Genomic DNA, 20,383 nt, shown 5'->3' with positions numbered 1-20,383 from the left:
CATTGGAAAAAGATTTATTGGATGGTCCCCAGATATACTTCATAATTTTTATTAATCTTTTGGAAGAGGTCGTCTAAAGAGAAGAAAATATTCTGGCTCATGAATCATGTAATGAAGCCAGCCTATACTCTGTTGGTCACCCAAGTCTCATCTACTCCTTTTCTGAAATCAGATGGATGTTTAGTACTTGTTTGGAAAGTTCCCTGGGTAGCATGACATGCTAGGTCACTACTTTATCATAGAAGAATACAACTCAGGAACAGCCAGATGAAGAGATGCACAGGGCCAGCTATGGGGAAGGGCATGGAGCTTCTAGGACCTCTCTGGGTGCCTGTCTCCAAATTATGAGCTCACCAACCCAGAAGCTCCAATACTGAAAATTCTTAAATTTATGTTTCCTACCCAGATCTTCCTTGTGAACTTCAGACTCACATGTCTAGTGCCATTTATGTATCTGATATCTCAAACTCAAGCTTCCATAACTGAAATCCTGATTCCTACTCATTTCTCACAGGACTGCTTCTCCCGCTTTCTTCTTCTGGTCCATCTGAGAAAGTGGCAACTCCATTCTTCTAGTTCATGCATTTTCAAGGTTCTTTTTTTTTTTTTTTTTTTTTAATATTTATTTATTGGGGGGGGGGGGGGAAGAGGGGCAGAGAGAGAGGGATAGAGAGAATCCTAAGCAGGCTTTGCTCAATCTCACTAACTGTGAGATCATGACCTGAGCTGAAACCAAGAGCTGGATGCTGAACCAACTGAGCCAACCAGCTGCCCCATATTTCATGTATTTTCAATGGGGGCAATGTCACCCCACAAAAGGGAGGAATGCAGTTCTTGGGCAATGAGGAATTCTTAGATACTACAGTGGTTTGTAAATCCGTAAAATCCAAACATACACAACATATTCTTTTTTTTTTTTTAAGTTTTTATTCATTTAAGTAATCTCTACACCCAATGTGGGGCTCAAACTCATGACCCTTAATTCAAGAGTTGCACACTCTTCCAACTGAGGCAAGCCAGGCACCTCAAAGATTTTAGTACTTCCTAACTCTGTATTGAATAAAACATGCAGCACACAAACATATATACAGTGCATCTGGGCATTAAAATTCAATGGGGACTGAGAGATTAGGGGAAAAAATGTAAAAAGGATCTTTAGGGGCAACGATAATGCAAAAGGCTGAGAAACACAGTTGTAGTTGCTCAGCTCACGACCCCCAGTGCCTGCCATACTTGACTCGTTTTTCTCATACTCTCCTTAAATCCAATGAGCAATTCTTTTGGCTCTACCTTCAAAATATGTCCACGATCTGACACCACTTCTCATTATCTTTTTGCTACCACTTTTGTGCAAGCCATCGTTTCCTTGTCTGGATTATTTCAACAGCCTCCTTGACTCGTGGCCCTTAAATCTATTATCAACATAGCAACCAGTTAAAAAGATTGCCGTGTAACTTTTCTGTTTAAAACTCCTCTGCATAGAACCGCTCCCCAACTCAAAGTTAAAAGCCAAAATCCTTACAATGGCCTGCAAAGCCGTATATGAACTCTCTCCCTTCACCTCAGACCTCATGTTCTACCTCTCTTGCTCTTCTCCAGCCACACTGGCCTCCTTATTCTTCCTCGAATATGTCGAGACATTTATAATTTTAGGTCCTTTGCACTTGGGTGTTACCTCTGCCAGTATGTTCTTCTCTACCTTCCCCATACCTGCTTGGTTGCCTTATTTTCAGCATTCAGATAGTGTCTCTTCCTTCCAGAAGCCTTCCTGGATCACCAAACCATTTCCCTTCCCCTATAGGATCACACACACAATATCCTCTCTTCCTTACTGCTTCATACGTCTTCATAGAAGTTATTACTTCCTGATATATATTTGTTTATGGTCTCCTGCTACTAAGTCCCACAGGGAGGGGATTTTTTTTTCTGTTTTGCTGTTTTACTCCTCCATATCTAGAACTGTACTTGGCACAAAACGTTCAACTTTTTGTTCAATCAGTATGAGCTTGAATCAATATATTTAATCAATACGAGCTTCACAAAACAGGTTCCCTGCCTCAAGAAACGTTGAGTCCACTGGGTAGAGGTAAAAGACATAAAATACAATAACTGCATGTGCTCAGTGGGACACAGGAGCCTCCAAATCTGCCCAGAGGATTTACGTACGCAGATACGATGGAATGGTTAATCGAGGTTGTGCTAATTTATAATACAATAGACAGCCAAGGCTCTTATAAACTATAATGTATTAGGCAATTGTGAGATTATTATAATTGGCAAAGGTGAGATCACATCTTCCCTATTATTACTTCCTCGTCTCGAAAAATTTACGGGGGATTTACTTCATTCACTTCCTCTTTAATCCAAAAACCTTACTGGCTGTGAATGGTATCGTCCAAAGGGAGTGTAAAATATTGTTTGGTCTGGGAGTCTGCGTAGCGAAGGGCTCGCTGGGGCTGGCGCATGCGCATCTTCCAAGGCCCGGCAAGATGGCTGCCAGCCACTTTGTCGCGCGTCGGTGCCCCGAGGAGTTGGCGGCGGCGGCAGCAGCAGCTGCCAGACAGTAACAGTGGCCTTTGACCGGTGGGAATTTTACAGCCTGCTGTGTGAGCTGGACAGCCCCAGGAGGGAGACTTTGCTAGGAAGCAAAAGGCGGGGCGGAGCGGTGAAGCCCCTCCCCCAACCTCTCCTTAGTTTGACCAACTCCCTCACCCTCCTGCGTTCTTCCTTCTAGCCCGCTACACGCTGATCTGCTGCGCAAGCGCACAAATAATCGAAGAGCCTTCTTGGCCCTTGGGGCTTGCGGGCTTCTGCGCGCGCTTCTCGTTCTTGCCCTTGGATTGGTCAGATTGCCCCGCCATCACGCCTCCCTCTGCTTTCTAGGTTGAGAAGGAAGCGGGGAGGCGGGGCTAAGCAGCGCGTGCGCGATACTGTTGCTGTCCCTTTGCTGCTATTGCGTTGCAAAAAAAAATCCTGACTAGGTAGCCTTGGGCCTTTTCTGTGCTAGAAGATCTAAAGGAGAAAGATTTCTGCAACTGAAGGGGCAATCGGGTAGTATTAAATTTGAGATATTAACGCCTACCCTTACAGGAGTGTGTGTGGCGTTGGAGTGGGGAAGAGCCTTAGCTTTGAGAGCCGAAGAGTGTAAAACCATTAATTTCGGGGCCAGGCGTTTTGAAAGGCTTCGCAGGACCTTGTTTTCTGCGTAATTCTTCCGTTATTATTGACTGGTTCAAACACAACCCCTTGAACAATTCTGATAAACCTTTGATACCCGCAGCCCCTCCTTCCAGCGTGTAGGAGCCGCCAGCGTGCCCGGCAGCGGGTCCTCCCGTCCTACCTCTCGAAGAGCCTAGCGCGTGCACCATCCCCACCCCCTGGCCTCCCTCCCCACCTACGGCCTTCACGCACTCGCAGTGATTGTTTTGCCCGCTCCCGCCGCCGCCGGCGCGGCCGCCAGAGGAGCAGCAGCGCTTGTGCAAACCGGGAAGATGGCGGCCGGCGGCGGCGGAGGCAGCAGTAAGGCCTCCTCCTCGTCGGCCTCTTCGGCAGGGGCTCTGGAGTCCTCGTTGGATCGAAAATTCCAGTCGGTAACCAACACCATGGAATCTATTCAAGGCCTGTCGTCTTGGTGTATAGAGAACAAGAAACACCACACTACTATCGTCTACCATTGGATGAAGTGGCTCCGGAGATGTGAGTGTTGGGGGTGCCTAGGGAAGGGAAGATTGGGGAAATGGAAGGAAATCCTTCCCTAAACGCCTGGGGTTTTCCCACGGAGTCACTGCATTCGGTTGGCGTTATTCACGTTCAAGCTTTGACGCGAGTGTTCCCAAGCCCAGACTCCATTCCCAGCCAGGGTTGCCCAGAACTGCAGGAAGCTCATCATTTCTTGGATTTTTTTACTAGCTGCTGGCTTGGTGTGTGTGACCTTGGGCCCTTGGGCCTGGATCTTTCGGGATGTAGGTATTACTTCTTTTCGGAGCCTTGTGAGGTGCTGTTAGCTTTACTGAACCTTCGCGGAAATTGTCGCGTCCGTTTGTTTCTCATAGGCCTTGACGTGCAAATGGTTTTCCTGATGATAGACAAGCTTTGGTTTAAGCAGTAGCAAACCCACGTACTTGGTTGGCATGTGTTGGACCACTCTATTTTACGTTGACCTAAATTCGTGATGTGTAATAAGAAGGGCCTTACTTGGGTGAATGTTGAGAAGTAACACGAGCTCCACGTAGAGCTGAGAGGACCACCTGGGAGGGTTCCCTGCACCCGTGTTAGCTGCAAATAAAATACGGGCTTCTTGATACCAGAAATAACTGTAGTCAGTGTCATCACTGATGCCTTAAAATATAAAAAATGTCCGGCTATTTTTCAGCACCTGTAATGCCTTTTTAAAGAAATGAGTTTGGTGTCCTAGGTAATCAAAACAGGAAATCAAGAAATGTGCTTTTTAAATATGTAGTACTTTTTTTTTTTTTTTTTCCAGTGACTGCTTTTTTGTCTCTTCGGGGGATTTTTTCCCACTTTGCTGCTTTACTACAGAAAAGAAGTATATTAAACTGGCAGGAAGCATGGATTGTCAGCAAAACATTTCAAATCTTTTAGGAGTAAGTGTGAAGTCACTGTTGCTTCAGGCTGAGAAGAGAGAGAGGGTTAACCCTAATGCCATATATATCTATTTGACTTTTAGGTCTTTTGTTGCTTCTTGTCTGTGGCATGTCACCAGTGAGACCCATCTTCTAGTTACTCTTCTTATTCCACTTCTGCCATTGCCCCTGTAATGTTTGGACTTGTATTTACCTTTTAGGGAACAGATGGATAAAACTTATGAAATCATAGGCCCCAGTCTTCAGACCATTTGTGTATATAAAGTTATTGTTGGTAGAGATGTCTTGTGGTTCTTTGAATAACATATGCCAGAAAGGTTGTAGAACCAAGACAGGATTACCTAGATTTACTAATAGAGCAAAGTTACTTTCTTTCCAAGAAGTAAAGTTAGAACATACGATAACAGGCATCATCAAAGACTCTCATCTGCTATCTGCCCAGTCCATTGTCATTTACAATATCTCATTATACTTTAAAATATCTACAATACTTTAAAATATTTACAATATCTCATTATACCTTAAAATAATCCTAAGAGGGGCACCTGGGTGGCTCAGTCGGTTGAGCTTCCGACTTTGGCTCAGGTCATAATCTCATGGTCTGTGAGTTCGAGCCCTGCATCGGTCTCTAGGCTGACAGCTCAGAGCCTGGAGCCTGCTTCGGATTCTGTGTCTCCCTCTCTCTCTGACCCTCCCCCGATCATGCTTGGTCTCTCTCTTTGTCAAAAATAAATAAACATTAAAAAAAAATTTAAAAACAATAACCCTAAGAGGTAGATTTTTTTTTTCAATCATTGATTTCAGGTAGGGAAACTTAAGGCTCAGCAAGTAAATTCCTTAACGTTACACAGAAAAAGGGTGGAGTTAGGATTTTACTCTACAAGTACCAGATGACAATGGCCACATTTAACTTTGTAAAATAATGTTTTCGAGATTAAAAAAAAAAAATTAGTCTTTCATGTACTTGGTTCACCAGTGGTAGCAAGTGCTCACATGAGTTTGAGAATATATTCTCTCTTGTTTTAAACCATTTTTACTAAGTTATACAAGCATTTAACATTCCCTACCTTTGAGCTCTGGTGCTTTAACTGTATGGTTACATCATTTGCAAGAATAGGTTGACTCCCATCCCTGCCTTGTGGGATTTCAAATGACAATTAGAATTTTTTTCCTAGTTAGCAATAATAAGATATAATGAAGCCAGAATTTTTCTGCCTCTACTTTGTTGATATTTTGCCTAAGCTTATTTCCCTAGTTGATGTCTTGAGTGAAAAAAAATGATTGCTCTAGGAAAACAACACTTCATTTGAAGTGTATTATATATAGTTTATACAGTTAAATGCTTTTGGCTTTCTAACAACTTGATTTTTTTTTTCCTAGTGGAATGGAACTTTCTAAAATGGTTAAGGGTATATATAGTCCTTTTGTGTTTACATTTAATGAACATCATTCATCTCAATGTAAGTAAAGCCTTTTGAGAGAAATATTCAGGAGAGTGATGAAGGGCCCAGTGAAAATAGTTTATGCATTGGGCCTCGTTTAGTTTCATACTTCTTTACAGTTGAGATTCTTTCAGAGTTTGGTTTCTAACTTTACTTTCGGCAAATTTGTGAAGTAGGTACCTGGCATTCCCGGCCTTTCTGTCTGTTTTCCTGATGTCACTTTCGCTTCTCTTTTTTGTTCTGGCATCCATTCATTATTTAGTAATTTGTGTTTAGTCTTCAGTGTGAATTTAAGGAACTGTTAGATCTTCCAAAGATATTTTCATTTGATCCTGTGTTTCATAACGTATTGACAGGCTTTTGTTCATTTTAAAGGAACTAATTCAGAGAAAGCAAGCAGGCTTCTTTTTTTTATTTTTTTATTAAAAAAAATTTTTTTTAATGTTTATTTTTGAGAGAGACAGAGACAGAATGTGAGTGGGTTAGGGGCAGAGAGAGAGGGAGACACAGAAGCAGAAGCAGGCTCCAGGCTCTGAGGTGTCAGCACAGAGCCCGACGCCGGGCTCAAACTCACAAGCTGTGAGATCATGACCTGAGCCAAAGTCGGATGCTCAACTGACTGAGTCACCCATTTGCCCCGCAAGCAGGCTTCTTGAAGATGGGTTCTAACTGATTTTATTCAGGCTTATTTTAATTTGTCTGGCTGAAATATTCATTGTCATCATATTTTTTAAAAGATTTTTTTATTTTTTTATTTTTAAGTAATCTTTATACCCACTGCTGGGCTCGAACTTAGAATCCCAAGATCAAGAGTCACATGCTTCACTGACTGAGCCAGCCAGGCACTGCCATTGCTGTCATTTTTAAAAGTGGTCTTTCTATAGTATAAACAGATGTCATTCCTGTGCTTCAGAATCCTCCAGTGATATCCCATTGCAACAGGTTAAGATCTAAACTACTTTTACTATGGTCTTCAAAGTTCCTACAACATCTGTCCTGTCTACTACCTTTCAGGCTTCTTCCAGTTCTGTTTCCTCATCATTTAGATTCAACCTCATATATTACTTTTTCAGAAAGGCCTTTCCTAAATGACCTTATTTCAGGGGGTCCCTTCAGTTGCTTTCTATCACTTCACATTATTTTCAGTATATGAAATTACCATGTTTATTTGTTTACATGCTTATTGTTTCTCTTCTCCCACCAGATGACAGGGCTAGGTCTTTGCTGCTGTATCCCCAAGCAACTAGAACAGTGTTTGGCACAAAGTAAGCAATCAGTAAATATTTGCCAACGTAATTTTGTGTACTAATAAATCAAGAACTTGAATTGTTTTAATTTCTGTTTATCAGAAAGAAATATTTATAACTTAGTGAAAGAAAGGATAGATATGGTTGTCAGCAGGTTCAAGATAATAGCTCTTTTTGGACTTGATGTGCAGTTGACCAGATTACCATTTCTTTACTTCATTTGTCCCTCCTGTTTTTAATATTAAATAGGAATCAATGTGGAAAAGTAGAAAAAGGCATACTTTAGAATTAGACCTAGATTCATATCTTAATTCCTTCACTTAATACCTGACTCCACACTTAAATTGTGAGCCCCAATTTGTGATCTGTAAGTAGAGGTAGTAACTATGTCTCATAGAATTGCTATCTAGGTTTTAGAAGGTAATATATGTATTTTAGCATAGGTAAAAAAAATCCAAATTATTTATTATGATAATAATGGTGCAGATGGTCTTAAAATCCTGAGTATTCAGAATAATTACAGCAGAGTTTTGTTTTGGGTATGGTCCTGGAAATTACATTCCCAGTTAAAGCCAAATGGATTGGACTCTGTAGTGTATTAGCAAGTGCTCTGAAGAACTAGTGGAAATTATTATGTTCATGATAGTTCCATATTGTTTTGTTTTTGTTTTTGTTTTTTCATGTTTATTTATTTTTGAGACGGAGGCTAGGAGCACAGAGCCTGATGCCAGGCTTGAACTCACAAACCCAGAGATCGTGACCTGAGCTGAAGTCAGATGCTTAATAGATTGAGCCATTCAGTCACCCCCATATTGTCTTGTTTTTAACCATTGAATGGGTTGGTCTGTTTTGAAGAAAAGGTGGATATAGGAAAGTAGAATCGGTTGTAGAGCAGAAAATCTGTTAAGAATAACCTTCAGCTAATTTTATTTTTATTTTTATTTTTTTTAATTTTTTTTTTTTAACGTTTATTTATTTTTGAGACAGAGAGAGACAGAGCATGAACGGGGGAGGGGCAGAGAGAGAGGGAGACACAGAATCGGAAGCAGGAAGCAGGCTCCAGGCTCCGAGCCATCAGCCCAGAGCCCGACGCGGGGCTCGAACTCACAGACTGTGAGATCGTGACCTGAGCTGAAGTCGGAGGCTAAACCGACTGAGCCACCCAGGCGCCCCCAGCTAATTTTATTTTTAATTTTTTAATGTTTATTTTTGAGAGAGACCCAGTGTGAGTGGGGGAGGGGCAGAGAGAGAGGGAAACACAGAATCCCAAGCAGGCTCCAGATTCTGAGCTGTCAGCCCAGAGCCTGAGGTAGGGCTTGAACTCAGGAAAGGTGAGATCAGGACCTGAGCTGAAGTAGGACACTTCACCGACCAAGCCACCCAGGCGCCCCTCCCTTCAGCTATTTTTGATATAAACTTTAAATATTTACACCCCACTCCTAACCTTCTACTAATTAATATACTTCAGTAGTTATCAACTTAATGGCCAGTCTTTTTTTCTTCTACCCCTCTTTTTCCCCCTCCACTTCATTTGAAGGAACTCTCAGTACAATATAGTCCTTTCCAGCGCCCGTCCCCCCGCCAGGAGAAGCTGTTGTATAAACATGGGCTAGCAAAAAAAAAAAAAAATCTCTTTCTACAGGATTAAGTTGTTGCAGAGAATTTGCAAAGTGCAGTTACCATTTTTGATTTATGGCAATGGTTTGTCAGTTTGGGTCTCAGGATCCTTAGATGGACCATGAAAGTGGTGGTAATTTTGTACTTTTATCAAGTGCTTACTATGTGCTAGGCACCTTTCCTAGCATTTTACACATATTAATTAATTCAGTCCTCACAACGCTTTGAAGTAGGTATTGTTATGATCCCATTTTACAGATGAGAAAACGGAGACACTAAGAGATCGAGTAATTTAACAGACCTAGTAAGTGGTGGAGCCAGGATTCCAGGCATTCAGGGTTTTAGAATATACACTCTTAGCCACTGTACTATACAGCCTTTCTGATTTATAAAATATTCTCTACCATGAAGAAAACTTTTGATTACTTGCTTATTTATTCAATATTAGGCAATATAGATTAACCAGAATGTTTAGATTTTAAGTCTCTGTGTGTTTTTTTTTTAAGTTTGTTTATTTATTTTAAATATATATATTTTTTTAACATTTATTTTTGAGACAGAGAGAGACAGAGCATGAATGGGGGAGGGTCAGAAAGAGGGAGACATAGAATCCGAAACAGGCTCCAGGCTCTGTCTGAGCTGTCAGCACAGAGCCCGACGCGGGGCTCGAGCTCACGGACCGTGAGATCATGACCTGAGCCGAAGTCGGCCGCTTAACCGACTGAGCCACCCAGGCGCCCCTGTTTATTTATTTTAAAAGAAAGAGAGCACGCATGTGTGCGGGGGAGGGGCAGAGAGAGGGAGAGAGAGAGAGAGAGAAAATCCCAAGCAGGCTCTGCACTGTCAGTGTGGAGCCCAACACAGGGCTCAAACTCACAAACTGGGAGATCATGACCTGAGACAAAAAAAGTCAGATGCTTAACTGACTGAGCCACCCAGGCACCCCAAAACTGATAACCTTATGTGGATTTTGAGTTCTGATAGGCATTTATGTTTTCATTTAATATAGAATGGAAAGACAAGTTGAACATGTTAGCTGTGAAAGCTGACTACTGGCTAAAAATCTCTAAATGTGAGGTGCATTTGGATTAAATAATAAAGCAGGGGTTTTTTGTTGTTGTTGTTTTGTTTTGTTTTGTTTTTTTAAAGTAATCTCTATGCCCAGTGTGGGGCTTGAATTCACAGCCCCAAGATCAAGAGTCTCATGCTGTACTGACTGAGCCAGCCATGTGCCCCATAAAAGACTTTTCTTGACAAAAAGTTTGGGGTGCAGTACTGGTCAGTGGGGAGTGTAGTCTGCTGTCTTATCTTTAATAATTGCACAAATTTAAAGGTCTGGGGCCATTTCTGCAGGTTTGGCTTCTGAAAGCCTTTTTAATTACCTATCGTATATATACAAAAGAGTAATGCAGGTGGACTAGATACAGATTCTGACTTTGAGCATCAAGATGAATTTTGCTTATAAGTCCCTAGTTTCCATTCAGTTACTATTATTATTATTTTTTTAAGTTTATTTTGAGAGAGACAGCACGAGCCGGGCAGGGAGGGTCTGAAGTGGACTCTGTGCTGGCAGCAGAGAGCCCGATGTGGGCTTGAACCTACAAACCGTGACATCATGACCTGAGCCGAAGTCAGACACTTAACCGACTGAGCCACTCAGGCGCCCCTAGATTCATAGTTCTTTTAAGAAGTATTTGTGGAATACCTGTTGTACCAGGCACTGGGGATTCAGCCGGTGAACAGAATGGAGAAAAAATTTTGCCCTCACAGAGCTTATACTCCATTAAGGGGAGAAACAAACAAAATAAGTAAAATATTAAATGTATTAGAAGGTAAAAATATTAGTGCTGCAGAGAAATGTAAAGCAGGGAAGAGAAATACAGAGTGTTATAGGAGTTTGCAGTTTTAAATTAAGTGGTAAGAGAAGGCCTCCCTGGGAAAGTGACATTTGAGCAGAGAGATGAGGTATTAAGCAACATAGATAAAGTGTGAGGGGAGGATGTTCCAACACAGAGTGCAGACAAATACAAAGGTCCTGAGGTTAGAGTGTGCCTGGCAAGTTTAAGGAAGACAAGAAAGCTTTTGTAGCTGGCAAGGAGTAGTAGCAGATGAACTCAGAGATTATGGTGGGTGGTGGTGGGAGACGGGGCATATCACAAAGTTTTATAGCTACTGTAAGGATTTGGCTTTCTTTCTGAAGGAGATGGGGAGCTATTTGAGCAGAGGAGTATTGTGACTTGATTTTTTTTTTTTTTTTTTTTTTTTTAAGTAAGCTCTAGGCCTGATGTCAGGCTTGAACTCAAGACCCTGTGAGGTCAAGAGTTGCATGCGTTACTGACCGAGCCAGCCAGGCACCCCATGATTTATGTTTTTAAAAGGTCATTCTGGTTGTTGCAGAAACAAGGGGCACTAGTTAGGTGACTATTGTACTTACCTGGGGTAAGATGTTGGTGGCTTGGACCAGGTTATGGCCTGTGGAAATGATAAGAAGTAATTGAATTCTGGATCTATTTTGAATGTAGATCTAACTAGATTTCTAGATGAATTAAATGTAGAGTAAGAGAGGAAAATAATCAAAAATGACTCTGGGTTTTTGCCTGACTAGAAGGAGTTGGTATTTATTAATATGGGGAAGGCTCAAGTGGAGCAGATTTTGGGAGGAAGATCAGAAACTTAGTTTTGAGTGTTAGGTTTCAGGTGTCCACATTTTAAAATATCTTTATTGGGGCACCTCGGTGGCTCAGTCAGTTGAGTGTCTGGCTTCGGCTTAGGTTGTGATCTCACAGCTTGTGAGTTCGAGCCCCTCATCGGACTCTGTGCTGACAGCTCAGAGCCTGGAACCTGCTTCAGACTCTGTCTCCTTCTTTCAGTATATTCAGAGTTGTGCAGCAGTTACCACATGGAGGCTGTTTAGTGTGTAGACTGTCTTTGGAGCCATGAGACTGGAAGAGATCTACATGGGAGTTAAGTGTAGATAGAGAGGTAGGTGTAGTAAGGTAAAGTGTAGATAGAGAAGAAGCCAGTAGAGAAGGTGGCTCTGGAGCACTCAGTATTTTAGATACCTCTTTCTGCTTATTTGGTCTAATGTGTTCTTGGCTTAGGTTCTTTTTGTGGTTCAAGGTAAACTTTATTTCAGTGTCCTAAAGAAGTAATAAATCTATTTTGAGCTCTTCAATGTTTCTACTCTTGGTTTAGGCTAAATGACAGTTCTGAATTAGACAGTAGCTGTGTCATAATTACCAACTCTAAAATTATTGCATAACTGCCTTTCTCCTTCCCCTTTGGATGCCTAGGTCACTTTTTCTTCATTCCATGGCCCTAAATTCAGAGAGATATAGATAATATTTTCCGTGTTTCCTGACACTATTTCAAAACATGAACTACCTAATTAGGATATCTAATTATTGTAATGGTGTGTAGTAAACAAGGTCTCTTACTTGGATTATGAGACTTTACACTCAGTCATTATGTTCTTCATTTAGCTGCTTTGTCTCTCAAATGCAGAAAGGTGATATTATAAACACAGCCCTGGGTGGATTTGAAGCATTATGTATGATATAATTTTGTTATACATTCTGTGGTAAGCTAACTGTTAAATTATGTAGCAAGTAAACCTTCCCATAACTAAGAGTGTGAAATGAAATAATACTGAGAAACGTTGGGGCGCTTGGGTGGCTCAGTTGGTTGAGTGTCTGACTTGATTTCGGCTCAGGTCATGATCCCAGGGTTGTGAGATTGAGCCCACACTGGGCTCTGTGCTGCATGGAGTCTGCTTAGGATTCTCCCCCTCACCTCTCTCTCCCTCTCTCCCTCTGCCCCTCCTCCCTCCCCCCCATACTCTCTCTCTCTAAAATAAAAAATGACAATAATAAAAAGTTATATTGAGGAATGTCAAATGGTTCTTTGGTATGGAAAGGAAAATTTCATTGGCAGTGGAAAAATACTAATATTAAAATTTGCTCAAATAGGCCACCCTGAAATTACAGTTTTGTCTGCAGAGGAGAGGTGAGTGTATCTATGTGTATAATTTCTTAGGGAGTAGAGGGTTGCTGATTTTATTCTTAGTGATTTGGCTTTCTGCTTTTCATAAACTAATAAATAATAGATGCATCCAAACTCCTCCTCCTAAGCTTTTGTCAGTCAGTATTTGTTTTATAATTTCAATTATCTGGAAAGTAAGGATACAGGAGGTTTTTTAATGTGTAGACGAAGCTCAGAGACCTTAGTAAAAATTACTCCAGAACTTTACACTGTTGTACAAATCAGCTAGACTGAGTTTCTCATCTGTTTGTCAAGGAAACAAAAAGTAGTTGGTGTTTTGTAGTGCTTTCAGTTCCCACTGCCCCCACAGATTTTAATTCTAGAACACTGGGGAAAATGCACATCTTGTGGAGAAAGTAATAGAACCTAGTTACTCTTTTTAGAAAAAGGCAACATTTCCATCTGTGCTTCGGAACAGTAAAGTTTTTCTAACTAAGAGTTTACAAAAAAACTTTATTTTTATTCTTCTCTTAGAAACCTTGAAATTGAGTCTCTGATGAAAGAAATGAAGTGTTCAGTATGCTGGGTTTAAATTTTGGTTGTAGCCTTTATCTTTCCCTCATCTCTTCCCCCTTCCATTTTACTCTTTAGTGGTTAGTTTCACTTACTTTCACTTTATGATTCTTTGGTACCCACCAACAGAGAGAGTGTGTTTCTTTATTACCCTTTAATAAAATTTTCACTGCTATAGGGGAAAATATCTTTCAATGTTAGGAATTATAATTTACCATTTTTATTTTAAAAACACCAGAATAGAGGCACCAGAGTGGCTCAGTTGGTTGGGTGTCCGACTCTTGGTTTCAGCTCAGGTCAGTGTCTCAGAGTTTCAGGAGTTCGAGCCCAGTGTTGGGCTCTGAGCTGCCAGCACAGAGCCTGCTTGGAAAATTCTCTCTCTCTCTCTCTCTCTCTCTCTCTCTCTCTCCTCTCTCTCTAGCTCTCTCCTCTCTCTCTCTCTCTCTAAATCTCTCTCTCTGCTTCTTCCCCACTCACGCTGTCTTTGTCTCAAAATAAATAAACTTAAAAAAAAAAAAAAAAAGAACGGAATGAATCCTGTGCTGTTTCTGTGTTCCTTTTACCATGAAGATGATTTGAAAACTGTAACATAACACATTATTTTAAAATGATGATCTGTGTGCAGGGGGAAGTCAATAGTACTAAAATTATTAAAATTTCTTTTAGAGTGTGTTGCTATGTTCAAAGATTGAGAATTTAGAAAATAAAATTAGAAATACTGAGTACTTGTTCTATGTAAAACTCTGTATTGGATGCTGAAAGAGGTGGAAGTATAGGAACTTAACTCTTAGTAATTAAGATAGAAATTGAACAAAAACAGCTGGTTCTGGGAAGTATGATAGTAATGAGTTTTTATATGCTGTTAACTGTTTATTTATTTATTTATTTATTTTGTGATGTTTATTTTGGGGGGAGAGAGAGCACATGCAAGCGGGGGAGGGGCAGAGAGAGAGAGAGAGAGGGAGACCGAATCTGAAGCAGGCTCAGACTCTGAGCTGTCAGCACAGAGCCTGATGTGGGTCTCGAACTCAGGAACCAAATTTACTGGTATTTTGTAGTGTTCCATAGGCAGAAGGTTTCCAAACAGCCTTCCGCTTATTTTTTTCCAGCTTTATTGAGATATATTTGACATACAACATTGTGTAAGTTTAAGGTGTACAAGGTGATGATTTGATACACATATACAGTGTATTGCAAGATAATTTCCACAATAAGGTTAGTTAACATTTCTGTTACCTCACATAATTACCCTTTTTGTTGTTGTTGTGAGAACATTTAAGATTAACTCTCTGGGGCATCTGACCTCGGCTTAGGTCATGATCTTGTGGTTCAGGAGTTCGAGCCTCATGTCGGGTTCTGTGCAGACAGCTCAGAGCCTGGAACCTACTTCGGATTCTGTGTGTCTCCCCCTCTCTCTGCCCCTCTCCTGCTTAACGCTTGCTCACTCGCTCTCTCTCCCCCCGCAAATAAACATTTAAAAAAATAAAAAAAATTTACTCTCAGCATCTTTCAGGTATATAATACCATATATATATTTTTAGTGTTTATTTTTGAGAGAGAGAGAGAGAGAGAGAGAGAGAGATAGAGTGCGAGCTACAGAGGGGCAGAGAGGGGGGACAGAGGATCCAAAGCAGGCTCTGTGCTGAAAGCAGAAAGCCTGATGTGAGGCTCAAACTCACGAACTGTGAGACCATGACCTGAGCCGAAGTTGAATGCTTAACCGACTGACTGAGCCACTAGGCGCCCATATATAATACCATATTGGTAACAGTAGTCTAAAGCTGTACATTAGATCCCCAGAATTTATTCATCTTATAATTGGAAGTTTATACCCTTTGACCAACATCTCCCCATTTCCTCAACTCCCTAACCCCTGGCAACCACCATTCTATTGTTTCTGTGAGTTCATGTACCTATTTTGATGATTTCACTGAATTGCAAAGTTGAAAACAACTCATTAATTCAATAAATTGAATATAAGAGCAGATGTGAGACCCTAGTTGTTTTCTATTAAACCAGATTTTAAATAGATTTTCAAAAATGTGGGGTGCTTGGCTGGCTCATTTGGTGGAGTGTGCAACTCTTGATCTTCAGGGTTGTGAGTTTGAGCTCCACATTGGGTGTGGAGGTTGCTTAAAAATAAAATCTTTAAAAAAAGCAAAAACCAAAAGGGGTGACTGGGTGGCTCAGTCAGTTGAGCATCCGACTTCAGCTCAGGTTGTGATCTTGCACTTCATGAGTTTGAGCCCCACATTGGGCTCTCTGCTGTCAGCATGGAGCCCACTTTGGATCCTCTGTCCCCCTTTCTCTGCATCTCCACCACTCGGGCTTGCACTCTCTCTCTCTCAAAAATAAACATTTAATTTTTTTTTTAATGTTTATTTATTTTTGGAAGCGAGAGAGACGGTGCAAGCAGGGGAGGGACAGAGAGAGAGAGATACAGAATCCGAAGCAGGCTCCAGGCTCTGAGCTGTCAACACAGAGCCCAATGTGGGGCTCGAACTCAGGAACCGCAAGATGATTTGACCTGAGCGTAAGTTGGATGTTCAACCAACTGAGCCACCCAGATGCCCCTAAGTGTAGTTATTTTTAATAATTATATATAATAATTGTTTAGTTTTGCTTTTAATGAATTAGTGGATTTTAAAAATTCTTAGTTTTAATTTCTAATACAGTAAATGGCATAGATTTAACCCACATAAACAAAAGCTCTGGGATCTTCAGTAATTTTTAAGAGAGTAGGGGTGCCTGGGTAGCTCAGTCGTTTAAGCCTCCAACTCTTGGTTTTGGCTTAGGTCATGATCTCATGGTTCATGGGGTTGAGCCCTGCATTGGGCTCTGTGCTGACAGTGTGGAGCCTGTTTGGGAATCTCTCTCCCTCTTTCTGCCCCTCCCCTGCTCATGTGCGCGTGCTTGCGTGCGTTTGTGCTCTCTCTCCTCAAAATAAATAAATAGACGTTTTAAAAAAAGTGTAAAAGGATCCTGAAACCAAAAGGTTTGAGAACTACTGCTTTACAATATAGAATGACCTTTATTAAGTTTCTGCAAAGTACACATCCATTGTCTCTCATCTGAATACTGCATATTGCCCAGTGGTTTCCAGACTTTATCAATCATTTAATTATAACCATTATTCTAATTTGTGAGGTCATAAATTTGCCAACTTTTTATTTTGCCAAATAAGTATATAGAAATATACTACCATTTATATTATCACTATCATTTTATAAATTACTGCTTATATGAAAATTTTGCGCTGATATCTTTGTCTTTCAGGTCTTAGCTCAAATGTCATCTCCTTAGAGGTTGACCCTTTACCATAGCCAAGAGCCTACCCTCTTTTCCCCCATCATTCTGTTATCACATCACCTTTTAAATTTTCTTCAGTTTTTCTCGTTACTATATAAGATACTACTTGCTGGGAAGTGTGTGTTGTCCTTCCCATCTCCCCACCCGCCCCCCCCCCCCACTAGAATGTAAGCCCCTGAACCTGACAGCAGGAAATTGGTTTTGTCCACCACTACATCCTCAGCACCTTGAAGAGGGTGTAGAATATAGAACATGCTTAACTAATCAATCTTCCTTAAATCTGATCCCAGATGAGAATTGCTGCTATGTAGGTTACACACAATTTTGTTAGATTTACATATATAGGAATATCGTATAGTGGTTAATTGGCAAAGAACATGGGTTTGGGACTCCAGTAGGCATTATAGTTGCTACTTTTTAAAGCCTTTAATAAATGGAGGATAATAGTATAGCTTCCCTTACATGATTATTGGCATTATTAAAAAAGATGATTCATATAAAGTACTTTGCAAACTACCTGACATTTTGAGAGCTCAACAGATGGTAACTATTGTCATTTTTGATAGTTCTCTAGTTGTGTTTGAGGGATGAGATGAGCCTAGGGTACTCCTACTATGCCTCTGTCTTAGCTCCCACTGTTGTCATTTTGTTAAAGATTTTTAAAAATTATTTTTTTATTTTATTATTTTTTTAAAATTATTTTTAAATAATCTCTATACCATGGGGGGCTCACACAACCCCAAGATCAAGAGTCAGGCTCCACAGCTGAGCCAGCCAGGCACGGCCCACTATTGTCATTTTTAAACGCAACTATGCTATGTATACATTTTTTATACCATGTTTCATGCAAGCCTGTCTGCTTAAGCTTTAAATTCTTCCAGTTAATTTTAGTTAATTTTAATTCTTCCTAGCTGAAATTTTTTTTTAAGTTTATTTATTTTGAGAGAGAGAGTGCAGGGGAGCGACAGAGAGGGAGAGGGAGAGTCCCAAGCAGGCTCTGCACTGTCAGCATAGAGCCCAATGCAGTGGTTGATTTCATGAACCGCGAGACCATGACCCAAGCTGGCTGAGACCAAGAGTCAGACCCTCAACCAACTGAGCCACCCAGGTGCCCTTCCCTAGGTGAAAATTTAAAGTTAATTCAAAGGAATGAATGTGAATTTTTTAGTTCTTTCTTATTAATGCTAGTGAATGCCCATGGGGAGTCTGCATGGTTCAGTAGGTTGAGCTCCTGACTCCTGATTTTGGCTCAGATGACCTGAGGTCGTGGGATCAAGCCCTCTGTGTTGGTCTGTGCACTGGGCGTGGAGCCCACTTAAGACTGACTTTCTCTCTCTCTCTCTCTCTCTCTCTCTCTCTCCCCCCCCCCCTCCTTCCCCCTCCCTCTCCCTGCCCTTCTCCCCTGCTTGTACTCTCTCTAAAAAACAAAAAATAAACTAGCGAATGCCCAGAGAACACATAATTTAGAAACTGTTTACCTGCTTTATTTCAAGTGGCTATTCATATAGGAACATCTTATAGTTCCAGGAATTCATAGACTTTAAGAATCTTTCATATGTTTTTATAGCTGTTGTGCTATCATGAAAATGCATCTCAAAGGAAGGGATTTCAAAGTGACAGCCATCTCTTTAGTGTTGCTGGATCTTAAAAAAATAACCTACTGTTGGGCACTTGGCTGGCTCAGTCTGTAGAACATGCACCTCTTGATCCTGGACTTGTGAGTTCAAGCCCCACATTGGGCATAGGGATTACTTAGTTAAAAAAAAAAAAAAAAAATCTTTTTAAATAACCTGTCAAAAATAACTATGAATTTGTACTTAGTACAAAGTATAGCATTTCCGCAGAAGTCATGTTTAAATGTCAATGTCAAAGTTTAGGAACTACCCAATTAAAGTTAAACCTTTTCATGCTGCTGAACCTTTAGTTTCATGAATTTCCAAGAGGTGTGGGGGATAGAACATTCAGTATTTTCCAAACTTACTTGACCACGGAATCTCTTTCTTTTCTAGCCATCTTATGTAATTAGTGTTCCTTGGAACACACTTTGTGAAACTTTGTTATGGAAGTTTTTCTATGAAACTCCATATATTAAAGAACAGAGAGAACCAATTTATATTTGTGTGTAATAAGAAAGTCTTCATGGAGGATTCAGGTGCTCAAAAAAGATGTAAAGCAGGTGAAAGAAGGAATTCCATATATATACAAAGGTGTGAAAGAATCAGAAGCTGGGAGTGACAATAAGTTAGGATGGAAAAGACAAAGAGAAGGAATAAAAGTCATGATTTTTTGAAATAAAGGGGAGTAAAATATGTCAAAAAAGAAAGTAACTATGTATGGGCACAAAAGCTACATTAGATAGTGATTGTAACACTGCAATCAGTGAAGCCAGAAATTTAATATATTGCATATTTTGAAAATTATTTTTTAAAGTTTTTTTTTTTGGGGGGGGTGCAGAGAGTAGGAGAGAGAGAGAGAGAGAGTCCCAAGCAGGCTCCATGCTGCCAGCACAGAGCCTGATGCGGGGCTTGAACCCACAAAGCTGTGAGATCATGACCTGAGCTGAAACCAAGAGTTGGACACCTGACTGGCTGAGCCACCCAGGTGCCCCATCATATTTTGAAAATTATTATTAAAACATAAAGTAAAAATATGGAGATGGACAAGTCAACTGAAGATTTCTTCCAGATGATGACTGCAAAGTGAAGACCTATTTTCAACTCCTCTCCCCATAGAAGAATCAAATTAAATCTTTTACTTAACTCTTAAAAAAAAAAAAAAAAGGTTCATTTACTCATTGTTTCATATAGCAAAAAAAAAGGGGGGGTGTCTGGGCAGCTCAATCAGTTAAGCATCCAACTCTTTTTTTTTTTTTTTTTTTTTTAAATGTTCGTTTATTTTCGAGAGGGAGAGAGAGAACACAGACATACATGCGCAGAGGGGCAGAGAGAGGGAGACAGAGGCTCCAAAGCAGGCTCCACACTGACAGCAGAGAGCTCGACGTGGGGCCTGAACCTACAAAATGTGAGAGCTGAAATTGGACACCTAACCAACTGAGCCACCCAGGCACCGAAGCATCAAACTCGATTTTGGCTCAGGTCATGATCTCATGGTTGTGGGATTGAACCCCACATCAGGCTCTGTACTGGCAGTGCAGAGCCTGCTTGGGATTCTCTCTCCCACTCTCTCTGCTCCTCTCCCACTCACTATTGCACTCTCTCTCTTGCTCTCTCAAAATAAATAAACTTAAAAAAAAAGAACATATTAACTTTCAGTTGGAAAAATCATCTAACACAAAGCTGATTTTAAAATTTATATTTTTATATATTTCTATTTTTAATATATATTTTAATATTTATAAAATATTAAATGTAGGTAATCTTTCTAATATAAGTCATCAGCTGCTGCTGGCTCTGCTGCTTCCTTTTTTGACTTTGGTCTTTTGGCCTGAGGCATCTTTATAATTGCCCTGTGGCTGTAGCTGGTTGGGTTGGACTTAAGTATCTTTTTGCCATATGGCAAAAGTAGTTCAAAATTGCTGAAGTTTTGGGGGTTTTTTTCTTGGCCAACTAGGTTAAGATTACACTACTGGAGATCTAAATCCTTTCTTTCC

General features: G+C 40.6%; 1 protein-coding gene across 7 annotated transcripts in view; it reads left to right on the top strand.

The window, feature by feature from the left end:
- Positions 1-2,489: 2,489 nt before the first annotated feature.
- The window catches only part of RPRD2 (regulation of nuclear pre-mRNA domain containing 2), a 96,525-nt gene continuing 78,631 nt past the window's right edge, over positions 2,490-20,383 (top strand). For 5 of the 7 annotated variants that reach the window (XM_060622557.3, XM_078451465.2, XM_060622554.3 and 2 more), the window contains exon 1: positions 2,491-3,696. In XM_060622557.3, coding sequence (XP_060478540.1) covers positions 3,492-3,696 — 205 coding nt within the window. In that variant the 5' untranslated portion in view covers positions 2,491-3,491. Of the gene's footprint in view, positions 3,697-20,383 lie in introns of all 7 variants that reach the window. The other 2 variants (XM_060622562.3, XM_060622560.3) reach the window with 1 other exon arrangement.

This window comes from Panthera onca, chromosome C1 (assembly GCF_046562875.1).
Source record: "Panthera onca isolate mPanOnc1 chromosome C1, mPanOnc1 haplotype 2, whole genome shotgun sequence".
Taxonomy (NCBI): domain Eukaryota; kingdom Metazoa; phylum Chordata; class Mammalia; order Carnivora; family Felidae; genus Panthera; species Panthera onca.
Note: the sequence above shows the minus strand (reverse complement) of the source record. Positions and strands in the feature narration are given on the sequence as shown.